The sequence below is a fragment of the Amblyraja radiata genome, chromosome 19, assembly GCF_010909765.2.
Source record: "Amblyraja radiata isolate CabotCenter1 chromosome 19, sAmbRad1.1.pri, whole genome shotgun sequence".
Lineage (NCBI taxonomy): Eukaryota > Metazoa > Chordata > Chondrichthyes > Rajiformes > Rajidae > Amblyraja > Amblyraja radiata.
In genome coordinates this window covers 12,017,035-12,040,390 of record NC_045974.1, presented here as the reverse complement: position 1 = coordinate 12,040,390, position 23,356 = coordinate 12,017,035, and the positions used below count along the sequence as shown (strand labels likewise).

The 23,356-nt window shown below is 42.3% G+C and overlaps 1 protein-coding gene across 3 annotated transcripts in view; it reads left to right on the top strand.

Moving 5' to 3' along the window:
• The window catches only part of cntn1 (contactin 1), a 455,514-nt gene extending 437,153 nt beyond the window's left edge, over positions 1–18,361 (top strand). For 2 of the 3 annotated variants that reach the window (XM_033037676.1, XM_033037677.1), the window contains one exon: positions 16,955–18,361. In XM_033037676.1, coding sequence (XP_032893567.1) covers positions 16,955–17,037 — 83 coding nt within the window. In that variant the 3' untranslated portion in view covers positions 17,038–18,361. The remainder of the gene's footprint in view (positions 1–16,954) is intronic. The other variant, XM_033037678.1, reaches the window with a different exon arrangement.
• Positions 18,362–23,356: the final 4,995 nt, after the last annotated feature.

The window sequence follows — 23,356 nt, the reverse complement described above, 5'->3', positions numbered from 1 at the left end:
ACATTAAACCACTAAGATCCATCAGAAATACTAAAGTAGGTTGTTATATGTACAATATTTCACAATTTATTTAAGCTGCTTCAATTAATACATCTACAAAACACTGTCTCGGCAAGGCCACCAGCATGATCAAGGACCATTCTCACCCTGGTCACTCCGTCTTCTCCCATCAGGCAAGAGATACAGAAGTTTGAAGACTCACACCTCTAGTTTCAGGAACATTTTTCCCCCAGCTATTATCAGGCAACAGAACAGGCCTCTCATCAGCTGGAGTGCAGTCTTGACTTCTCATCTACCTCATGGGAGAAGTTTGAACTATCTTTAATCAAACATTATTGGTCTTCAATGTTATATATATCTTGCACTAAATGTTTTACCTCCTTTATCCTTTATCAGTGCACTCTGGACAGCTTGATTATATTCATGTATAGTCTTTTCATTGACTGGATAATCAGCTGACGAGCATCAACTCAGAAACGTTTGCAAAACTCATCAGTGTTGCATTTATATGATCTTTAACACTATGGGTGGTTTTTTGGCCATTGTACTGACACTTTCTAGTCCTGTATGCTTAATTAGTTTAAAGGTGGTAATTAGAAAACAAAAATACAAGTGTATGAACTGATAAAGAGAAGTTTAAGATTTATGTCAGGAAGCATTTCCATAACTGGGCGGCACAGTGCCGCAGCAGTAGAGTTGCTGCCTTACAGCGCCAGAGACCCGGGTTGATCCTGACTACAGGTGCTGTCTGTATGTAGTTTGTATGTTCTCCCTGTGACTGCATGGATTTCCTCCTACACTCCTAAGGTTTGTATGTTAATTGGCTTTGTAAATTGTCCCTAGCGTGTAGTATTGTACTAGTGTACAGAGATGATCGCTGGTCGGCGTGGTCTTAGTGGGCCGAATGGCCTGTTTCCATGCTGTATCTCTAAAGTAAAGTAAAGTACACTAAAGAATACCTGGCCCAAATAACTTTAACTTCAGTCCGTGGTGTAAAATAGGAGAGAGTACTTTTATCAATGTACTCTGCAGCTTTGAGATCAACTGATGGGAATATAAATTGGCCATTAATCAAATCTTGCCCATTTAATGCCCCGCAAAGATTGGGTCGCCCTGAACAGGCTCCATACAGGAATCGGCCGGTTCAACGCCAACATGCATCGTTGGGGGCTGCGTTCATCAGCAGCCTGCGTGTGTGGAGCAAACCAGCAAACAGCGCAGCACGTCATTTTTCAACATCGCTGAACTCCGCCCCCCTGGTGGAGGGGTAGACCTCACGGCCCTCGACAACAGCACATTGAACTGGCTACAGTGCCTGGAGGCCGTTGCATAACCTCTGCTGCCTCAAACGCAAGAAGAAGAATGCATTCCAAAGGTTTGTAGGTTAATTGGCTTCGGTAAGAATTGTAAATTGTCCCTCGTGTGTAGGATAGTGCTAGTGTACGAGGATCGTTGTTCAGCAATGGGCTGAAGGGCCTGTTTCTGTGCTGTATCTCTAAGCTAACCTAAACTATGTAGTAATCACGGTTGGAATCCATCAGTCACTCTGAGGTAAACCTGTATCCAGCCTTGTGGTTTGGAAGAAGCATTTACAGGCCAGTATATAATGGGCTTAATTACCTGTCCGTGGCCCTCCATGCAACTAACAACAGTGTGTTCACTTTTACTCTGAATTGAGTGATGATTTTCTGGCCTGCAGCTACACTCGGCTTCCTGCTGCTGCATTGCAACTCGTTTCTCTTCTCTTGTTTCCATGTCCAGCGCCCAGAGGATATTTACTGTAGGTGTGGTCTGACACATAGCAAAACAAATTTGGAGCTTTCTTCATGCAAGACTATAAATCACTTTGCACTTACACAACCCTTGGACACACAGTTATTGCATGGAGCTCTCTGGTGCTGTTGGTTTGAGTGCAGAGCACAAGTTAATGGGCTGGAAAGGCAGGCAGACAGACAAATGTCCCATTTACACACCGCAACAGAACCCTTTTGGATTAGCTTGACTGCTAATAAACTAAACAAACCCACAGGTGACAGAGGATCTGTGTTTACACAGTGCTGAAATGAAAAGTCTGTCCATTGTAAGTGGTCAAAATGAATAAATAAAACTACGTCACCATCTGGAATGCTTGCCTTGCATTCTGTTGGTGTCTTTGGAACTCAACCCTTCAGTGCATTTCTGTTGTGCTTTCACTAGGTTCACTCGTCAGTAGAGCGAGGCATGCAAAGGTTTTGGATCCATTTAAGCATCATTGAGAAAGGTCAACAGAAAACAAAGGGAGGATTAAAATGGAACATGAAATAAGCATTAAAAAAGCTCTCCATCTCGGCAGAGTGGTAGAGGTGTTGCCTTACGGCGCCAGAGCCCCGTGTTCGATCCTGACTATGGGTGCTGTCTGCATGGAGTATATAGGTTAATTGGCTTCTGCAAGATTGTAACTTGTTCCTAGTATGTAGGATGGTGCTAGTATACAGGGTGATCGCTGGTTGGCGCAGACTCGGTAGGCTGATGGGCCTGTTTCCACACTGCATCTCTGGGGCCTAAAGTGCAAGGTAAGGTCTCAGATCATTTATGTCCAACACAAGACTTCATGCAACATGGCATTCAACTGCAAAGCAGATGAAAGAGGCTTGAACAGTTTACATTAACATTACAGTAGAAGATTCCATCAACATCTTCGAGATCACCATTGACCCAACATTTAAACTAGATCAGCCCCATCATTGGAAGAACAGGAGCATTTACAGTTCAGAGTAAGACATGCGAGTCCGATATGGCCATTTTATTTTCCACAAGTCTAGGTTTTCTTCCGACTTTGAAAGCCAGTGATTATATCATTAGCGCACATTCCCACGGTTAATTACAAGGAAGTCTGGGCACTTTATCTTCAATTCATTTGTGACATTTATTCATTTATTGCACATCTCTGATTGCCTTAAGAAGTTGGTGTGAGCAGTGTTATTTTCAGCAGTTTGAATAACAATGAAAAAATGGTGACGTGTTTTCAGGCCACAATAGCATGTGACTGGGAAGTGGCATCAGGATGGTGTGTGAATTGCCTGCTGTCCTTGGTCCTTAAGAGTTATAGATATGGAGTTATATGTATTATGGAGTTATCCTCCATCCAGATCGCCAGCGAACCGTCGTCCCTCTCTCGCCTGGCCTTCAGCCTTTAGCCTTCGTGCTCCAGGGGGCACATCCCGCAACCAACCTTCAGGGCGCAGAAGGAGAGACCCCCGGGTGTTCTCACTAACCCTTTGTCCAGAGTTCACCGCCATTGCTGACTCCCTCCACCTTGTGGATCCCGGTCTTCAGGGGGGCGAGCAGGAGATGAGCCTCGCACGAGGCTCCCACTCCAGGTGGGATCCGCTGGTCTGCGGTGGGTGAATTAGGCTTGTCGCCGGGATATGGCAGTGGCCTGTCAGGAATTGTTCTCCGCTCATCGGGTGTTCTTCAGCAGAGTGGACCTACTTTTATAGACTAATGAGATGTGATCGCTATGAAAATACAAAATTGTCACAGCTTTTGACAGGAGGAGATGGAGGGATGATGTTTCCTCTGGCTGGAATGTCTAAAACCAGAGATTACTGTCTCAAAGTAAGAAATTGGCCATTCATAACTGAAGCTGGAAGTCATTTTTTTACCGAAAGATTTATGAATCTTTGAAGCTCTGCCCAAGAAGATAGTGAAGGTCGTGGTCGAGTATAATCAGGACACAATTCATAGATTTTTTGGTGTTAAGGGAGTCAAGGAACAAGGGGTTACTGCAGGAAAGTGCCTCAGAAATATAAAATCCAACATTTTATTGAATGTTGAAGTAGGGATAAGGGACCAAATCAACTTCTCCTACTTTTAATTCTTATGTTGTTATGGTGCATTGGTGGTGAAGGAGTGAATGCTTAAAGTGACGGATGGGGGCCACTTACCCGAATGAATACGCCTCTGCCGTGACTGACTTCATCAGTAAGTTCATAAAGGAATGCATGCCAAAGAAGACAAGTCAAGTGTTCCCGAACCGGAAACCATAGATGAACCATGAGATCCATTTCCAGGTGACATTCAAGACCTCTGCGTACAAGTCAAACAATCCTGAGTGGTACAAGAAATCTCACTTACATGTTGCTTTATCCTGAATGATGTCTATTTTTATTGAGTGTTCTTGGATCCACATTAAATCAGACAAACATTTTCCATCGCACATCTGGGTGGCACAGTGGCGAGCGGTAGAGTTGCTGCCTTACAGCACTTGCAGCGCCGGATTCCATCCCGGGTTCGATCCCGACTACCGGTGCTGTCAGTACAGAGCGTGACCTGCGAGGATTTTCTCCGAGATCTTCGGTTTCCTCCCACTCTCCAAATTGGCTTAGTGTATGTAAAAATTGTCCCCAGTGTGTGTAGGATAGTGTACACTATGCGGGGTTCGCTGGTCGGCGTGGACCCGGTGGGCCGAAGGGCCTGTTTCAGCACAGTATCTCTAAACTAAACTAAACTAAACTAAACTAAACCTGAATTGGGTTTGATATATAGTCAAATGGATGTGGGGTACCAAAAGAAAAACCAGACACATTCAGATACACACAGTATTTATGGAGCTAGTCTAGTTCAGGTTTTGGCCCTTAGCAATTTGATGGCATTTGGCCTTGATAACGATATTGAATTGGCAATGTTGGATGATAAGACTATTCATATTGGTGGTCAGGCATTTTAGTGGTATAAATGTGATATTAATGATCAACTAAAACTGAATGTTGCCAAGATTTCCGCACGTGATCCAGAAAACTCTGCTCTCTGGGCGTGAGCAGTAACTCATCCACCACCATGAAGCACCCACTTCTCCAGCATCGGCGTGCCGAGGCAGCAGTGTGCAACATCTACAACACGCACCACACCTTCTCACCAAGGTTGACAACAACTCCCAAACCAACATCCTCTGTAGCTCAATGCTTAATGCAGGAGGCATTGATGCACTATCCTGAAGGCACTTCCAAGTCGCATACAATTGTCATGGAAACATATTAGCATAGAATCACAGAGTTATACAGCACGGAAACAGTTCCATTTCCAATTCATCCATACGAGCCATTGCCTGCATTCATGTGCTGGCAGATGAGATGAATTTAACGGCATCATGTTCATCAAAGACATTGTGAGTCGAAGGGCCTGTTCCTGTGCAGTACTTTTCTAGATTCTGCGTTAATATGCAGGGAATAGAGGGATATGGATCAACTGCAGGCAGAGGAGATTAGTTTAATTTGGCATAATTTTCAGTATAGACATCGTGATCTGAAGGGCCAGTTCCTGTGCTGTATTGTTCTATGTTCATGATAAGTGGGACGGGTGACATTTTTAATTCTTAAACTATTTGTTTAGTAACAAGCAGGATTCCTGATCATATCAGGGAGAAATATGTTTTTTCCTTTTTATTTTTAGCCCACCTTATTCTCCACTTAGCACCAGACTGAGGAGTTTTCGGCATGTTAGGATTGGAATGTTTGAGGAATAAGGATGTGAAGTGAGGACATCACCCTCTGATCAATACTGTAAAGATTGCTGTGATATTTCAATCGGTATGAAAATTGCAAGTTGATGGGTGACGATCAGGAAGATTGTTAAAATTAAATCAACAGTTGAGAGCTACTCGTTGTGCACTATTAATCCACTGTTTATTTTTCCTGCCCATTAACATTCTGGTTCGTGTTTTGAAATGGTCACTAAATAGTTACGGAGAAAGAAAAATAAATACAATCCTGCTTGTGTTATTCCGACGTATCTGAATGAACATGTGGTCCTGCACTTTGACATGGCCGCTGTCAATCATGAGACGTTCTTAATTGCCACGGGGAAAGTTGTAAACTTTTTAAAATTCCTGGTCGTTGCGTGATTGCAGTGTTGTACACCAGATGTGTGCAAAACTGAGGGAGTTAACTGCGGCCTTTCACAAGAGGTATAATGAGAGCTAAACAGTACCGCAAACTGTAACTGGGAAGTCCACGAGGAATCTGGAGAAGCCTGTGGTGAAAACAGTCACTTTTATTGATACAATTAGGGTGTAGCAGATGGACAACGGGGTCTTTCTTATTTAAAGGCCGCCAATGAGCCAGAGTATGTGAATTCAGAGGGAATCTAATCGATGAGATTTTGGTGGCAATATATTGTGTCTTCCTTAATTGTCTGTAATGAAGGATTACTGTACTCACAGAAAGGCCAGAAGATTTTTAGAGTTTAAAGATACGTCACAGAAACAATCCCTTCAGCCCACCGAGTCCGCATCGGCTAGCGACAGCCCCTACACTAACCTACACACCAGGGACAATTATTACAACTTAGTGAATCCAATTAACCTACTAACCTGTACGTCTTTGGAGTGTGGGAGGAAACTAGAGCACCCAGAGAAAACCCATGCGGTCATGGGGACAATGTACAAACTCTGTACACACAGCATCCATAGTCAGGATCGAACCCTGGTCTCTGGTGCTGTCAGGCAGCAACTTTACTGCTGCACCACTGTGCCTCCCTCTTAAACCAGAGTGGAATGTGGCACAGCCCAGTTAAACTGCTCCATATCATTCTATCCCCTCCACTTCCAAGTGTCTATCTAAAAGCCTCTTAAACACTAATGTATCTGTCTCCACCACCAACCCTGGCAATGTGCTCCAAGCTCCCATTACACTCTATGTAAAAAACTTGCCAGGCACATCTCCATTAAACCTGCTCACTCTCAACTTATAGCTGTGCCCTCTAGTGATAAACATCACCATCCTGGGGAAAAGGTTCTGACTGTCTACTGTATCTATGCCTCTCATAATTTTATATACTTCTATCAAATCTCCCCTCAACCTGCGACATTCAACAAAAACAATTCAAGTCTATCCAACCTCTCCCTATAGCTGAAACCCTCTAATCCAGGAAGCATTCTGGTAAACCTGTTCTGCACCTTCTCCAAAGCTTCCACATCATTCCTGTAATGGGGCGACCTGAACTGCACACAACTCTTTTTGGTGAGAAGGACAGACTTAAGGGCCTGTCACACTTGCCGATTTTCGGCGACTGCCGGCATCATTGACTGACGTATCAGGGTCGCCGAAAGATTTTGAACATTTCAAAATTCAGCGGCGACAAAAAAAATGTTGCGGCACTTGAGGAGACACCGCGCGCCAATACATCGTCACGCCGCGTCTTTTTTGGTGACCTGATACGTCAGTTAATGATGCCGACAGTCGCCGAAAAAATCGCCAAGTGGGACAGGCCCATTACACTCAAGGACGAGTCACACCCTGGCCACTCCCTCTTCTCTCCCCTCTCATCAAGCAAGAGGTATAGAAGTGTGAAAACGCACACCTCCATATTCAGGATCAGTTTCTTCCCAGCTGTTATCGGGCAAGTGAACCATCCGACCAACAACCAGAAATCAGGCGGGAAAGCTTCTCAGTGACTGGGGAGGACGAGGGGGAAAAGGCGTGGGTCGGGGTAACGCAGCCAGACATCTGTTTCTGGGGAGGAAATCCGGCTTAAAAAGGAAGAGAGATTCCAAACTGTCAGAGTGGGAAAGACTGCCAGGAAACGAGCAACCCCATGAAGAGGAATAATACAAATTGCCGTGCCCCTGATGAATGATCTGCAGGCAATTAAATCCAGGTGAATGCTGATAAACTACTCTGTAGATTTATTTACTCCCTCCTGAGCAGTGTACAACTTTTTTGCAAGTAGGCTCAGAGGGCTACTCTCCAGAACATGTTTTTCTTTAACCCTAGATAAATAGGTCCTGATATTTCTATACATGTTAAAAAACTAGTGGCATGATGCTTGCTGTTCCCACACCATCTCCTCACTATGTCCAGCCACTGCCTCCTCGCATCCCATTGCTCCCTACTCCCCCACCTTCCTCACCCCCCCCCCCCCATTGCCAGCTCACCACTCACTGCCCCCTTGTGCCCATCACCCTACTGATTGCCCCCTCATTCTCCTCACCCCTCTCATGGCCGCCTAATCCCACTCACTGCTCCACCACTCATTGCTCCCTTGTGTCTCTCACTCTACCACTGCCCACACATCCTACTCATTGCCAGCTCTCTGTCCCTTCATTCTCCTCACTCCCCCATCACTCCCTCACACCAATGATTGTCCTTTCACATTCACTGCTCCCCTGTTCCTCACTACTTCCATATTCCCCTCCCTCCATTCACTGCCCCCTCACTGCCCTCTTCAGCCTTCTCACTGACCCTTCATCCCACTCACTGCATTCACTGGACCCTCGCTGCCTCTTCAACACTCCCCCCATTTCACTCCCTCCCCCGTCATTTTGCGGACTCGGTGGGCCGAAGGGCCTGTTTCCGTGCTGTATCTGCAAACTAATCTAAGCTGGATGAGTAAAGCTCCAACAACATTTAACAACCTTGATACCAACCATGTTTTGGATTTGCTGTACAATCCTAAGAAAAACCCCTCACAATGTTTGCACTGCCGCCCAGATGCCCTGCCAGGGTGTTTTCGACCAAATACGCGCAAAACCCATGATCCTCACCTCCTGTAAGGTAGCACTTTCATGGGAGCCATATCACAAGGAAGGTTTATTCATCAAGCTAATGGCTTATCATGGATTTCACAAGGGCAGTTTATGATGGGCAATAAATCTGTCCCAGGCAGCAAAAACCCCCGTATCCATATAGCGGTTGAAAAAAACAAACACACTGCTTGCAATAAAAGCAGAAAATGTCAAATGTGCACACTGTCTTGAACTTGGAAACATATCCACACTGCTGTTATGTTTCGGAAGGAACTGCAGATACTGATTTACATTGAAGATAGACACAAAATGCTTCAGACTGATAGGTCTTGACCCGATCCATCACTTATTCCTTTTCACCAGAGATGCTGCCTGGCCTGCTGAGTTACTCCAGTATTTTGTGTCTATCTGCTGTTATGTTGCTCGATAAGAGACTTGCAGCTTCACTGAACATCACTGCCTGTGTACGTTTAGACTTTAGACGTTAAAAATACAGCATGGAAACAGGCCCTTCGACCCACCAGGTCCACGCCGACCAGCCATCACCCCGTACACTAGCACTAACCTACACACTAGGGACAATTTACAATATTTATCAAAGCCGAGTAATGAGAAATGAACTAATATTACATAAAAATTAGATCTAGCAATTTTGTTGCATTGTTTTGCTTTTTAAATTGGTAGGCCAGTGCAATGAAATATTTCACCAGCACTGTATTGATCTGCTATTGCAGGCAATGCTTGGCCTTCATTCGCCTCCAACTTGGAGCAAAACAGATTAGATTTTATCAGGCATTCCTGAAAGAGACACTGCATCCCCCTATGTCACCCTGCTTCTTTAAGCTGATTGTCCATGTTGCCATCTCAGAACCAGTGGAAAATTCCTTGCAGGCAAGTTACTGGTCATTCCCCCTCAATGAACCACGGAGACAGTCTAAATTAATACTTAGCTTCTCTTTGAGAACAGGAGCCCTGACACCAATTAGCCCTGGTTCATTTCCACCCAGGCACTTGTATTTTGTGAAATGACATGTTCTTAATGAACACGAATGTGGAAACTCAGTGCTTATATGTATTAAACACATCCCTGCTCTTGCACAAAGTACACAGGATAATACTAGACTGGAAAGGTCTTGGCAAACCAGCTTTAGGGCAAAATTTGAAGAGTGTCCCGACCTGAAGCATCGCATATGTCCTCCAGGGATGCTGCCAGACCCGCAAAGTTACTCCAGCACTTTGTGTACTTCTTCAGGCCAAAAGGCATAAATTTGCCTCTGCAGTAACTGCAGTGAGGATGACTTTATGGGTGAGAATATTTCCAATCCCCATTCTTGTTTAAAAATTTAGTTGCCAGGATGTGGCTGCTATTTTAATCAACATTTAGAATTGAACATACTTAAGTAATCACAGTAAAATCCATAGTAGAAATTCTGACATAAACAGGACTGTGTCTCTAATGATAAGGGTTGCATCAGTTGGTTGACTGTATAACTTTACTGTATGACACAGGAGATCTCTGATGGAAGTGTAATTGAAATATTGCTTGTAACTCCAAAGGACACAAACACGTCAAGGAAAGTTCAGAAATAGATAGCAGAGATTCAATGACATTTTACTGTCACATGTACCTAGGTACAGTGAAATGCTTTGTTCTGCATACAACCCGGTAAAATCACATAGCAGACCTCACGAAGGCAGTACACAAATGTCGCCACATTTTAGCACAGACGAAGTTCACCAAACAGTCCTATTTACTGCCTGCTGCTGCACGTGGCAGCAACTGCCCCCCTTCTCTGGGTCTCTCTTAGTTGTTATTGCCCTTTTCCACCCCCCCACCGGGTCCCCCCTTTGTTCTCGGTGGCCCTCCACGCTCTCTGACGATCTTCCTTGCTGTCCGACGGCTCTCACTCGACTCTCCGACACCTCAACGGTCCTCTCGCTCTCTGACAATCCCCTCGCTCTGATGTAAATTCTGATGTTAAGAGATCTGAGATTAGAGGAAGAGCAAAAATGAACAAAGACTTTTCTCACCAGGGAGATGGAAGCTGAGAGGGAAAATAGCGGTTGTTTTTACAAAGATGAGGCATGAATAGTGTTTAAGAAATGTAATGTTCTACTTAATGATTACAAAACTAGAGAACACAAATTCAGCATCAATAAACATCTCCAGGAGTCCTTAAATTAGTCAGGTGTTTTAACTTTAATGCTGAATAAGTCAATGTTAAATAAATTCAGCTAAAGGGGTTGATGTTATGTTATACAGCAGTTGTATAAACCTCTGGTGAGTGTATGATTGACCTTGTTTAAGAAGAAACTGCAGATGCTGGAAAATCGAAGGTGGACAAAAATGCTGGAGAAACTCAACAGGCGAGGCAGCATCCATGAAGCGAAGGAAATAGGCGACGTTTCGGGTCGAGACCCTTCTTCAGACTGAAGAAGGGTCTCCACCTGAAACAACACCTATTTCCTTCGCTCCATAGATGCTGCATCGCCCGCTGAGTTTCTCCTGTATGATCGATCTTTGTCTGAGCAAGGATAGATATAGATCAGATGTAATGACCTTGCCCTGACTAGAGGCCTGAGCACAGCTGATCAGAGTTGAAGCTGGAGAAATTGGGAAATTAGTACATTTGGATTATTATCTTAGACTGGTTTGGACCATTGGTTTCTACAGCCATAGAGAAATATTCAGGAGCTTTCTGGATTAGCATATGGATATTCTGTGAATATTGGGATTTGGATTCCATGCAGGCAGAGATTAGATTAATGACACCATGTTCAGCGCAGTAATTGTGGTCTGTCCCTGTGCTATGTTCCTTAAATCATGGGCGGCACAGTGGCGCAGTGGTCGAGTTGGGACCGGGTTTTGATCCAGTTGACGGGTGCTGACTGTATGGAGTTTGCATGTTCTCCCTGTGGCTGTGTGGCTTTCCATTGTATGCTTCGGTTTCCACCCAAATTCCAAAGACGTACAGGTTTGCAGGTTAATTGACTTCTGTAAGTTGCCGCTAGTGTGTTGGATGCAAAACTGAGATAATATAGAACTAGTGTACGGGGTGATCATTGGTGGGCCGAAGGGCGTTTTCACTCTGTATCTCTAAACTAAACTAAATTACATGCCATAATTAAACCATTGTATGGGAATATTGTAAAGGAATGGATGATAATGGCATAATTTCCTGCACTTTGCTGGAACTTTAATATGCTGGTCAGTAGTGAGTGAAAAGTGAAAGACATCAGTATGGCAAGGTCTCCTTAAGCTGAGACATTTCTGACATTTATCTCCTTGAGCTACTTTTGTTGCTTCACTCAAGTGCTGTGTGCTGCCATGTGGAAATGGCTGGGTTTCATTTGTTTCTGCACTGCATTAGATGTGACTATTGAAAGCCGCCCTGCATACCTTCTGTCAATCTCTTAAATGGGATGTGAAGAAAGGTAAGACCTCGTTTACTTTGGCCGACCAATCAGTCACCTGGTGCATGCATAGCAACCTCATTATTCACTATTTCACAACAACTAGCTACCAACCAGCATCTCACATCATCAATCAATATGGAGTCAAAATAAAGGGACGATTGCAAGCTCAATACCAGAGAAGGAGCCGTTCTTTAATGAAGACATTTCCCCTTGACTGACAGGCTGAGACTGGCGATACGTACTCGACAAGTTTAATGGAGATGTTTATGGTTTCCTTTAAAATACTTTCTGCAGGCAATGCCACAAGAAAAAAATCGGAGCAAATTTCACTGGTAGATCATCACAGTTAGAGTAAATTCCTGTTGCAAGGAGCTGACAGCCATCTGCGAGTGTCTTCAGTTTGTGGCTAAGCAGCCAATCTAAACTATTTGTTCTCAGCTTGTCGGACACTGGTGTGTAGAGTAAAAGCTGTCTCATTGCAGAAGTGCTTCTAACTACGTGGAATGCTGCCAAGTCCAATGTCAGTCATGCTGAAAAGTTATTGTATCAGATTATGGGACTGTGGCATCTATAAAATTTGTTGAGAATCTTTCCACAAGTTTTGTTTCGCACGAAGCTGCACACATTTTGCTTTGTAATTATGGCAATGCTGTATTCTTGGGGTTTGCCAAAGGATTCCAACTTTCAAATTCATACATTAGGCTTGTCTGTGTCTCTCCTGCACAATGTTGTGACTGGATGCTTAAGACAATATCTTTAAGATCCCAAAGTGCTGGAGTAACTCAACAGGTCAGGCAGTACTTGTGAAGGGAATTGACTTTGTCGGCACCAGAAACATGGCGCCACTTGTGTACTGTCCGGGTGAGGTTTGCTACATGATTTTACCCGGTTGTCTGCAAAACAAAACATTTCACTATACCAACGTACATGTGACAATAAAGTATCATTGAATGAAGTGTCTGGATAAGAGTCTCGACCCAAAACGTTTTCTATCTATTCCCTCCACAGATGCTATCAACTTACTCCAGCACTTTGTGTTTTACTCAAGATTCCAATGTCAGTGGTACCGTACATCTCTATAACCCCTGGTTGGTTTGTCTGCATTGTGCATTTTCTTGCCTCAAATCTCAGTAAAGCCCCATTATGACTGCGAGAAAATGTATCCCAAATGTGACCAATTTCTTGCTGGAGTTTTACCCACCCGGTCAGAGGTTCCAACACTGTGCTGGAAATAGCATTGTGGATTAGTTGGAGGATCAACTTCTGTAACTTCACGGTTTAATAGCAACAGTCAATGATCCATTTCACCGGTCTGTCATAACAATTGAAATAAATTATTGTTGCGAGGAACTATAGTTTAATTTGTCTTTGTCAAGGCAACACTGGTATTGGCTATGTTTTCTTTGAACGTCAACAGTTTCCCATTGTCCTGGTTTATCGCATGTACCTCAAACAAAAACAACATTATAGATCCACATAAAAATATGATTTGTGACAGCATGGAAATATTAAATAAATCTCAGTAATATGTCAATATGGAATGAAAAAATGAATGATCTTGTATTTATTTAAAGCAGGTGGTCTTTAAATGAAATCAGTGCAAGAGGGCTGGGAAATGGACCCTCTGGTCAAGGAAGGATCTCTGAGCAACAATGTAATATAAAGCAATCTCTTTTTGTGATTGACGTTAGCAAGAAATTTAGGGTGGGTGGAACGCCCCAAAGCTTTGAAATTTTCCAGTCATTGTGGTCAAGACCTAAGTTTACTATTTCAAGACTCTAGGACCTATTCTTTAGTTTGCTTTAGCTTAGAGAGACAGAGTGGAAACAAGCCCTGCTATCCACCGAGACCGTGCCGACCATCAATCACCTGTGCTCTAGTTCTCTCCTACACATTAGGGACAATTTATAGAAGCTAAGTAACCTACAAACCTGTGCATCTTTGGAATGTAGGAAGAAACCTGTTCATCCGGAGAAAACCCACACGGTCATAGGGAGAACGTTCAAACTCCATTTAAACAACACCCATAGTCAGGATCGAACCCAGGTCTCTGGCACTGTAAGGCAGCAACTCTATCGCTGTGCCACTGTGAGGAGCAAAGTAAATACAGTTTTGCTCTCCATGAGAGGAGATATTGCCCTGTTACACAGTTCCCTCTTGCAAACGTGGGTGGATTTCTATCCCAGACTCAAAAAGAGTTACGTCATTCAGCAATGGCATCCTGCACCAGGTAAAGTTTGAGGTTAGTACAACAAAATAAACTTCCAATGCAGTCCCGGAGTAAATGTTCAGCATTTTCAGAGAGTTCATCGCCTATTTTATTTCACGTGGTTGTGATCGTTTGTACTTTAAATATGGAATAATAAGCAAGAGTGTTCTCAATGCTGCCCTTGTTCCTCCAATCTGCCACTTGCCAAAAGAAATACAAGTTAACATTCATGTGCATTTGAGAAACAATGGTGGTATTCATGGGAAATATCCTTGTTAATAGGATAAACTCTACATCTTATTGAACTTCATATGTGGACTTAGACCTTCCCTTACAGATCCAGACTACCATGCCCATGCTGCCCGTGGCAAGAAGGAGCCCAAGCTAAGAGTTTTAGAAAGAACAGAATCAGTTCATTGTATTCAGGGACAGTTCTTCCCCCCTCCACCTGCCACCCTGGTGTTTTGGGTAAGAAGGAACTGCAGATGCTGGTTTAAACCAAAGATAGACACAAAAACCTGGAGTACTCAGCGGGACAGGCAGCATCCCTGGAAAGAAGGAATGGGTGACGTTTTGGGTTGAAACGTTGTTTTGGGTGTCAGGCGAAGGCAGGAGAAAGGGAAAGATAGAGCAGCCATGATTGAACGGCCAAGTGGACTTGATGGGCCGAATGCCTAATTCTGCTCCAAGAACTTATGAAACTTAAATTCTATGAAAGACTGTATTTAAAAGAAAAATATTTAATTAAGTTTGTTGCCACCCTGTGAGAACAGAGCCCTAATGAATGAAAACCCTTTCTCCGAAAGCAGAACAGGATGTTCTACAGAAAGATAAGCCCAGATAAGAGAAGTTAATGCAGCCCACCTTTTCAAACCTACCATAGGCCCCAACATGCAGCCTGTCATTGAACATTTGTCCTTCAGCGTATTCCAGGCATTAATCATTTTGTGATGAAGTGCCTCTGAGCCGTTTCCTTTAATAATTTGTTCCTGCCTTGCATTATCTACAGTGGTCTGTTGAGTTGGACTTAATGTGCCACATCAAATTGGTATTTCAAATATTATTCTATGAATTATTATCTAATCCCATGCTCTATATGTCACCCGTTATTTTTAACCTCTGGACATCAGTCAAGATCAAGTCCGTAACTTAGCTCTTTCGGTGTGATCTCATATGCATGGGAGAAATATATTGTCCAGTTCTGGGCCACAAGTCCCTGGAAATAGCTAATGATGAGAATATTGGATGCCGTATATTATGGTCACCTCTTGTACCATCTGCATTTGCCGCTAATTGTTAGACAGCAAGAAATATTGCTTACATTTTATTTATATTGCACACTTCATAAAATCCACAGGGGCTATTGAACACATCTGATTTGATCACAGGCTTGTTTGATGGCATCTGTCAGATAATAACATTGAAATCCTCTGTCATTAGTTTGGAATATTCCTTTATGTTATATTACAATGCCTCAAGGGGGAAAGTCTGTAAAGGAAGTCCATGATCTCTGAGTGAAAGAGGTGTCGAAACATTATGGAAACAGGGTGATTGTATCTGTCCGGTAGTTTGATAAGTTAGATACTGATAAACTATCCTAGTGGGGAATTCAGTAAAAGTTGTACGGTTAGAACTGGGCTATTTAAAGCTAATTCAAGAAGTATTTCTTACACAAAAGAACTTGGACCGGCACAGTGGCGCAGCGGTGGAGTTGCTGCCTTACAGCGCCAGAGACCCAGGTTCGGTCCTGACCACAGGTGCTCTCTGTGCGGAGTTTGCATGTTCTCCCTGTGAGCGCGTGGATTTTCTCCGGGTGCTCCAGTTTCCTCCCACACTCCAAAGACGTACAGCTTTGTAGGCTAATTGGCTTCAGTAAAATTCTAAACTATACCCAGTGTGTAGGATAGTGCTATCCTGGTTGGATGGTTGGTCGGCGACGACTAAAGAGCCCTTTTCCATGCTGTATCTCTAAAGTCTAAATTATAAAAAAAGTTGGAGATGTTAGATCAGAAGAAGCGCCAGGATTTTGAGAAAAACAAGAAATATAACCAAGCCACAGGAATATGTGGTCTAACTGAATGACAAGGAGGCTGTAGGAACCAAGAGACTGACTCCAGTGTATGTCATACAGTCACTACCTGACCAGTGGCCTTGTACCTCATGGAACTGTGCACTGCATGCCAATACAACCAGGCATTTTACTTATAAGTTAATCAGACCCCCTTTTTATGTGCCTATTCAACCAGGGAAACAGGGCAGGAATAATCCCACATATTTGCCAACTTGGTCTTCTGTAAAGATTCAAAACTCTTGTCGAGGAGAGTTTGAGGTCCAGGATAAGGTTTGAGAAACTACATTTTATTTATGATGCCTAGTCTGATTTAGACAGGAGTAACATCTTCCATTAGGTCATTCACAGTCCTGGTCTATTTATAATGTCTCGGTTCTGGTATCCTCCGTAATTCTTTCCTGCACTTTCTCTATTACCTCCACATCCTTTTTATGATGTGAAGACAGCATTCAAAGTTACTGTATCCAGGATTCGATTCCACCTTGATGTAATCTCCCGGCCTTTCATTTTCACGACTGTGTTCAGTCTCAGGTCAGTTAAGGATCTACGGGCTTAATTTCTCTGCTGCTGGAAAGGTTGAAAATTATTTTTGTGGGGCAGACTGGCCTTTGCATCAAATGATGTGTCGTGATTGATATAAAGTGTAAAGTATTTAAAACATGGATAGGTGTTCATATCTGATCAATATTATGTTTGAAATGCAAGATGTTTTCCCGTTCACCTAGTTATTTTATTTCTCTTCTTTAACCCTCAGATCCAGGAGTCACTGTGAAGATCTCCTACATCTTACTTAGCTTTGGCCTGATCCTTGGTGTCATCAATTGCCTGGAGCTGTGATTGTAGCCAATATTACCTTCTTTGTATATCGGTAAAGAGCTCTCCGTGAGGTGACTGAATCGTCTCAAGCCTGTAAAGATCGTTGCTCGCTGCAGACATCTCTGGTACCATCAAAAGCCAAATATAACATGAATTTGAAAGACTTATTGTATACTTCTCATGGACAGAAGGCATCAAGGAACTTTATTCCCATCCACCACCCACCTTGCCCACCCGCCCCCATTAAATACCAAGTAAACATAACATTGGAAGTGAATCAAAGGAATTCTTTTGACTTGTTCCAATCTGCCTTATATAAACACTTACACTGATCTATGGCAGTTGCATGATTTGATCTAATGGCGCGGCTACCAGTGACAAAATACCATAGCTTAGAGTTTGAGGAAAATAATAGAATTCACCACACATAGGTGCTTTAACATTTAACAAAAAAACAGTTAAGTGAACTAGACAATGAATGCATTGGTTGTTTTAAAAAAATGAATGGAAGGTTAACCTTGTCATGTACTGTGTCTGTATGCAGCACTATTCCTTAGAGTTGAAGGCAGCCAATCTCCCTTGAATGAGAACCTTCTATTTAGAGTAGCGGTCATAACACATACAATAGATTGCAGATTTATGGTTATCAGGCCACATTTTCCTTTAGAGAAGTGCACACTCTGGGTGTTTGAAATCTGCTGCATCTTTTAGTTGCCGTGATGTGCATGCTGGCATTGAGACATCCTACAATCTTGTTCTAAGTAGGATGACAGTAGTTTCATACTCAAAGCCAGACCCTGTAATCAGCAAATAGATTTTTTACATTTATACTCCATTATCAATTTGTTTAAGTTGTATGTAGATTTATACTGAAAAAGCAACATTCCAATATAAATCTTAAAATGTTAATGTATATTCTTTGTTAACCACCCTTCTTGGAAAATTAGATGAGATTCAACAGTGTTTATAAAATTCTGCAAGGCATCCTTATATTCTTTGGCCAACACTGTTAATTGGTTGATTACACTCAGCGGGTCTGGCAGAATCAGTGGAAAGGGAAACCAAAGGTCTCTGTCCTGAAACATTAACTATTTTTCTCTCTCTGTAGGTGCTCCCTGACGTGTTGAGTGTTTCCAGTATTTTCTGTTTTACATTTATTTCAAATGTCCAGCATCTGCAGTGTATTCTCCTTAATTGCCAACAGTTTGTCCTCGTCCTTTTTCATTAACTTGGCAGCCTCCTCATTCTGTAGCTTTGCCCAGTTCCCAAACAGTTCCTGAGGAATTGCTTCCACGCTCCCAAAGAATGGCCTTCATCACACAGGTTGACATTACCTTCATTCTAGGTCAATAGGCAGGTCTGATGATCTAAGACGTCAACAAAAAAGACCTTAAAACCCATCAAGCCTGTGCTAATTCTGAAAGACTACATGCATTGTCTGTTCACTGCTCTTTCTCCGCTGCCCTCCAAATCCCTTGACAATTACAAATCTTATTCCCTGATGCATTTCCTTACTTCCATCACCACTTTAGGAAGCTTATTCTGCAACACAGCTCATTGGATTTTAAATCAAAGTCACCTTATCTTTATTTTAACCAGTTATCTTGTCTGTAGTTGGAGAAGGTCAGTGAGTTAGCAGTAGTTAATACATCCCATTTATCATGCACCAGTCTAACTTGTAAGGGTAAATTAAAATAAGGTCCCTACAATGTCAAAATGTTGGTAAGTTTATGCTTAATGCAGGGCATTACAAAACAGTAAATCCTTGACGATTCTAATGCCTTGGATCTGTCGTGTGGAGATGGTTACTTCACATTTCTCGAGACATGGATAATTTTTCTCTGAAGGAGACTAGTGACCAGGGTGTTCAGCTTGAGAATTAGCATTGAGATGAGGAGAAGATGATGAACCTTGGACTTCAGTACCCCAGAGGAATGTGGGAGCTCCATCGCTATTTTTGTTCAAAGCAGAATAAGTGGATTTCCCTGCATTGAGGATATCAGGAGATTGTGGGGTTGGATATTGGGGCTGAGGTAACACAAAATCAACAATGCTCTTAATGAAGGTTGGAGCAAACTTGAAGGGCAGATCACCTACTCCTATTTCTTCAGTTCAGATAAACTTGTCAGTAATTGTCAAGAGAAGGTTTTAGTGTTCAATCAATGGACCTTTTGCACATCCATTTATGATATCACAGCACATGGTAAGTTGTCAGATCATTTTTTGAATGAAATATAATGTGATTTAAATAAACAGAGAAGTGCCCATCTTGCAAAAGTAACATTGCATGAGGGTGAGGGAGGGATTCATTTAACTGAAGCAGCAGAGGAGACCACAAATAATTTCAGAATCACCCAGCATCATCCAATGCAGTGATTTTGGTTTTGGGATAGGATGAGTGCACAGCGTCTTTTACCTAGAGTATGGGGAATCGAGAACCAGACGACATAGGTTTAAGGTGAGAGGGGAAAGATTTAATAGGAACCTGAGGAGCAACCTTTTCACACAGGTTATGTGTGGTTATATGGAACGAGCTGCCGGGAGAGGTAACTCAGGCAAATACTATACTATTATTTAAAAGACATTTGGACAGGTAGATGGATAGGAATGGTTTAGAGGGATAGGGGCCACAGGCAGGTGAGACTAGTGTAGATGAGGCATGGGCTAAGTTGGGCCGAAGGGCTTGTTTCCATGCTGTATGACTCTAAAACTATAGGATTTCCATTGAGAAACATGGATTATACTACAGGGTTTCAATGCCAACATGTTCATAACTAAATGTTTAAGCACTTCCACGTTTTTGTTGCTATACCAGTAAATACAGCGATGATATCAAACACTTAGAGATGAGCACAAACTCCAATCGGTGTAGAAAGTGCTGCAGCAGCTGCCAAAACGCCTGAAAATAGCTAACGCTTTTGACTGTCTATAAAATTTCCAGTGTTACATGTTGGTGCTGTGTGAGGAATTTAAAGTCCATTTATGATTCACTTGTCAATTAAGATTGAATGTGTGACTGTTGCAAGTAACGCAAATGGTGTTGAATCAGCGGGGTAAAATATTAGTGCAATCTCATGCTTTAAAACAGAGTAATAGCTTTTGAATGAAACTTAGCACAATCTTGCTAGATAGAGGTAGATTCTTCTCCTAGATTTCATGCTCTCTTCAAGCTTTGTCAGTAATAATGCAGAACTAGGCACTAAGGTATGTCGTATGTAACTTCAGTAGTTTTAGTAACAATGGATTTTTTGCACACTGTCATTTTTAATATGAACTAAATTAGTTATTCTGATTTTAGTTACTCCATAGTTCTGTCATCTAGATTTACTTTCTGAAGGTTCATTTGTCACATGTTTGTTCACTTTCAATTCAAGTATTTCTTGATCAAATTCATTTGTTACAACCGATTTCTGAACACATAAATAAATCAGAAGGGTCTCCTAAAACACATTATATTTTTCCCTGTTGATTTGCTGGTTGTGTTTGATAATCAGTTGTGAAGGAATTGTGCCTCGTTTTTAGGTATATAAATAATTGGCTTGATTTCCAACAATCCCATTCCGTGCACCTTTGTTATTATTAAGTCTGTTGACACAATGTAAAATGCACCTCAGTTTTGTGGTGGGGTATTAACACGATGCATTTGTTTAAAATACCTCAGTCCACTCATTTAAAGGACTTCCTTCAAATGATGAGACACTGAAGTGTTTGTCCACTGTCTTCCCAATAACAGCTCAGTACTACACTGAACAACTTCATAATGGAATTAATTACCTGTCAATTTGCAAAATGACTGTACTTTGTTAACACTTTGATAAGTTACCAGATAAGTAAATTGTTTCAAGCATAGGGGCAGTGTTACCCCCATGCTAATTTCAAAGCTGTAAGTTACATGTTTATGTTCAGTTGTGACTTCCTGGCAACATCAGGTGTCCTTGAGACTCTTGAAAGGCGCCCATAAATAAAATGTATTATTATTATTATTATTATCCTCAAATTAACCTGATGATACTCTCAAAATGTACAGATTCCACAGATGCTGCCTAACCATCCGAATGTTTCCAGTGTTTTCTGTTTTTTATTTCAGGTTCCTAGTATCTGCAGTGTTTTGATTTTAAAATGGCTTTAACTGTTGAAATAAACTATATTCGGACCAGAAGTGGTATGTGACATTGTGCATGGGATTACAGTGAAATGCAAAAAAAAGGTTCTTTTTACACCCTCTTTTATTAAACTGAGAGTGCTCTGATTCCTATAACTGGGAGCACAGACTGCCATTTTTTTTACCAACTGATATATGGTTTTATGGGATCATTAATTCATACAGGTATTGTAGATGAAGTAAACATTAGCTCTGTGCTGATTTATCATACCTGTTCTGGTATCAACTAATCACTTGTACTGATGAGTAACCATTATTCTCAATTAAAGTTTATATAGACTGTAAATACCGGCTATTGTTTTTGTGAGTTATGTGGCCCAACTGGCCATGTTTTCTGGTTTAATGTTCTTATGGTTTTTATTTCGAAGTCTCCCTGGTGGAATCATGACAGTTTTATTGATTTAATGTGTTGTTGTGGTGACACAAAACATACTCTCAGTGGCAACCCTATATATCCTGTATCCAACGGCGCTTACATTTTCGAACAATTTTAATCACGACTCTCGGATGTATTTTAAAGCAGAAACATCCAGATTTTCCAGAAATCCATCTGAGCACATGTCTGCTGAACCACGGTACAAAAACTGTTGTGGAACATGTACAGATGGAAAGGAAGCTTCTAGCCCCACATCAACTGAATGGTAGTCATCAACAGTCTTTGCTGAACGTGTTATTGCTCCCACTTCACCATTCAGGACATAGTCTCTCCATCCATGCTGTCCCTGAAGGAAGTTTAAGTTAACAGTGTAAAACAAGCTAGACAACCGTGAATCTTTAGACTTTAGAGATACAGTGTGGAAACAGGCCCTTTGGTCCACAGAATCCATGCCAACCAGCGATCAACCCATACACTAACATTGGGGACAATTATACCGAAACCAATTAACCTACAAAACTGCACGTCCTTGGAACAGGCGAAGAAACCGGAGCACCCGGTGAAAACTTACGTGGTCACAGGGAGAACGTACAAACTCCGTTCAGACAGCACCCATAGTCGGAATCGTTCCCGGGTCTCTGGTGCTGTCAGGCAACAACTCTACCGCTGCGCCACTGTGTTGCTCTAATTAAATGGCTACATTCAGGTCCATGTATTATATCTTCTACAAATACCTGCAATTACCTGTACCAGTATAACTCAGCCAACAGCCTTGGGACTTTGATGTTGCTGCACCTGGGAATTTTCCAGATTATTGAATATTACATCTATTAAATCAAAACAGACATTCATTTCAAATGTTCTTAATGTGTTATGCAGTAATATAATGCATCCTCCAGTGAACCCAGTGTGTTCAAAGGATACGTGAAATACATAAGCACTCTGGATCCTATCTCGAGCCACTAAACCTACCTGTTACCTGAGCCTGAACCTAACCCTGGCTCCAGCCAAACACCCTGCCCAGAGTCCAGATCCCATCCCTGGCCACAATCCAGAATCTTTGATCAGACTTTACTGGACTTTATCCTGCAATAAACGTTATTCCCTGTATCATGTATCTGTGCACTGTGGATGGCTCGATTGCACTCGTGTATTGTCTTTCCACTGATTGGTTAACACGCAACAAAAGCTTTTCACTGTACCTCTGTACACGTGACAATGAACTAAATGAACACACAACCTGCTTGCTGATTTCAGACATTCCAGACTAAAGCATAAGCCAACTGCTAAATCATCTGGATCTCTGAACAATTGAATGCCAAATTATCCAAGATTTTGCTTTATTACACATCACGTAAGCTCTTCTATTTTCAAATCACTTGAACCTCCACTGTCAGATCCATCACTTAGCTGACAGCTACCATGTTCAAATGTTCCACAGAGACTCGGTCAGGGCCAAGTGAACTCTCTCCAATTGACTGACTAGATTGACGGCTTCCCTGACTGCCGGTCCACGTGCTGATGACCACAGCAGAGCTGACGTTGGTCTTTGTCCTCATTATCCACTGGCTGACACCTGATCGGCCGCATGATTAGTTCCAGATTGCCCACCCAGGCCTGGCCATCTGACAGAGCAGCCGTCTTGGCCGTGCTTCTTCACAGTTACAGTCTCAGGTTGTTTTTGTCGTTGGTGTTGTCTTCTTGCACTTTTATTGTTGGTTTTATGTGTATGTTTGTGTGTGTGTGTGTGTACATATATAGATATATATATATAATTTATGTGTGTGAGTATGTGTATATAT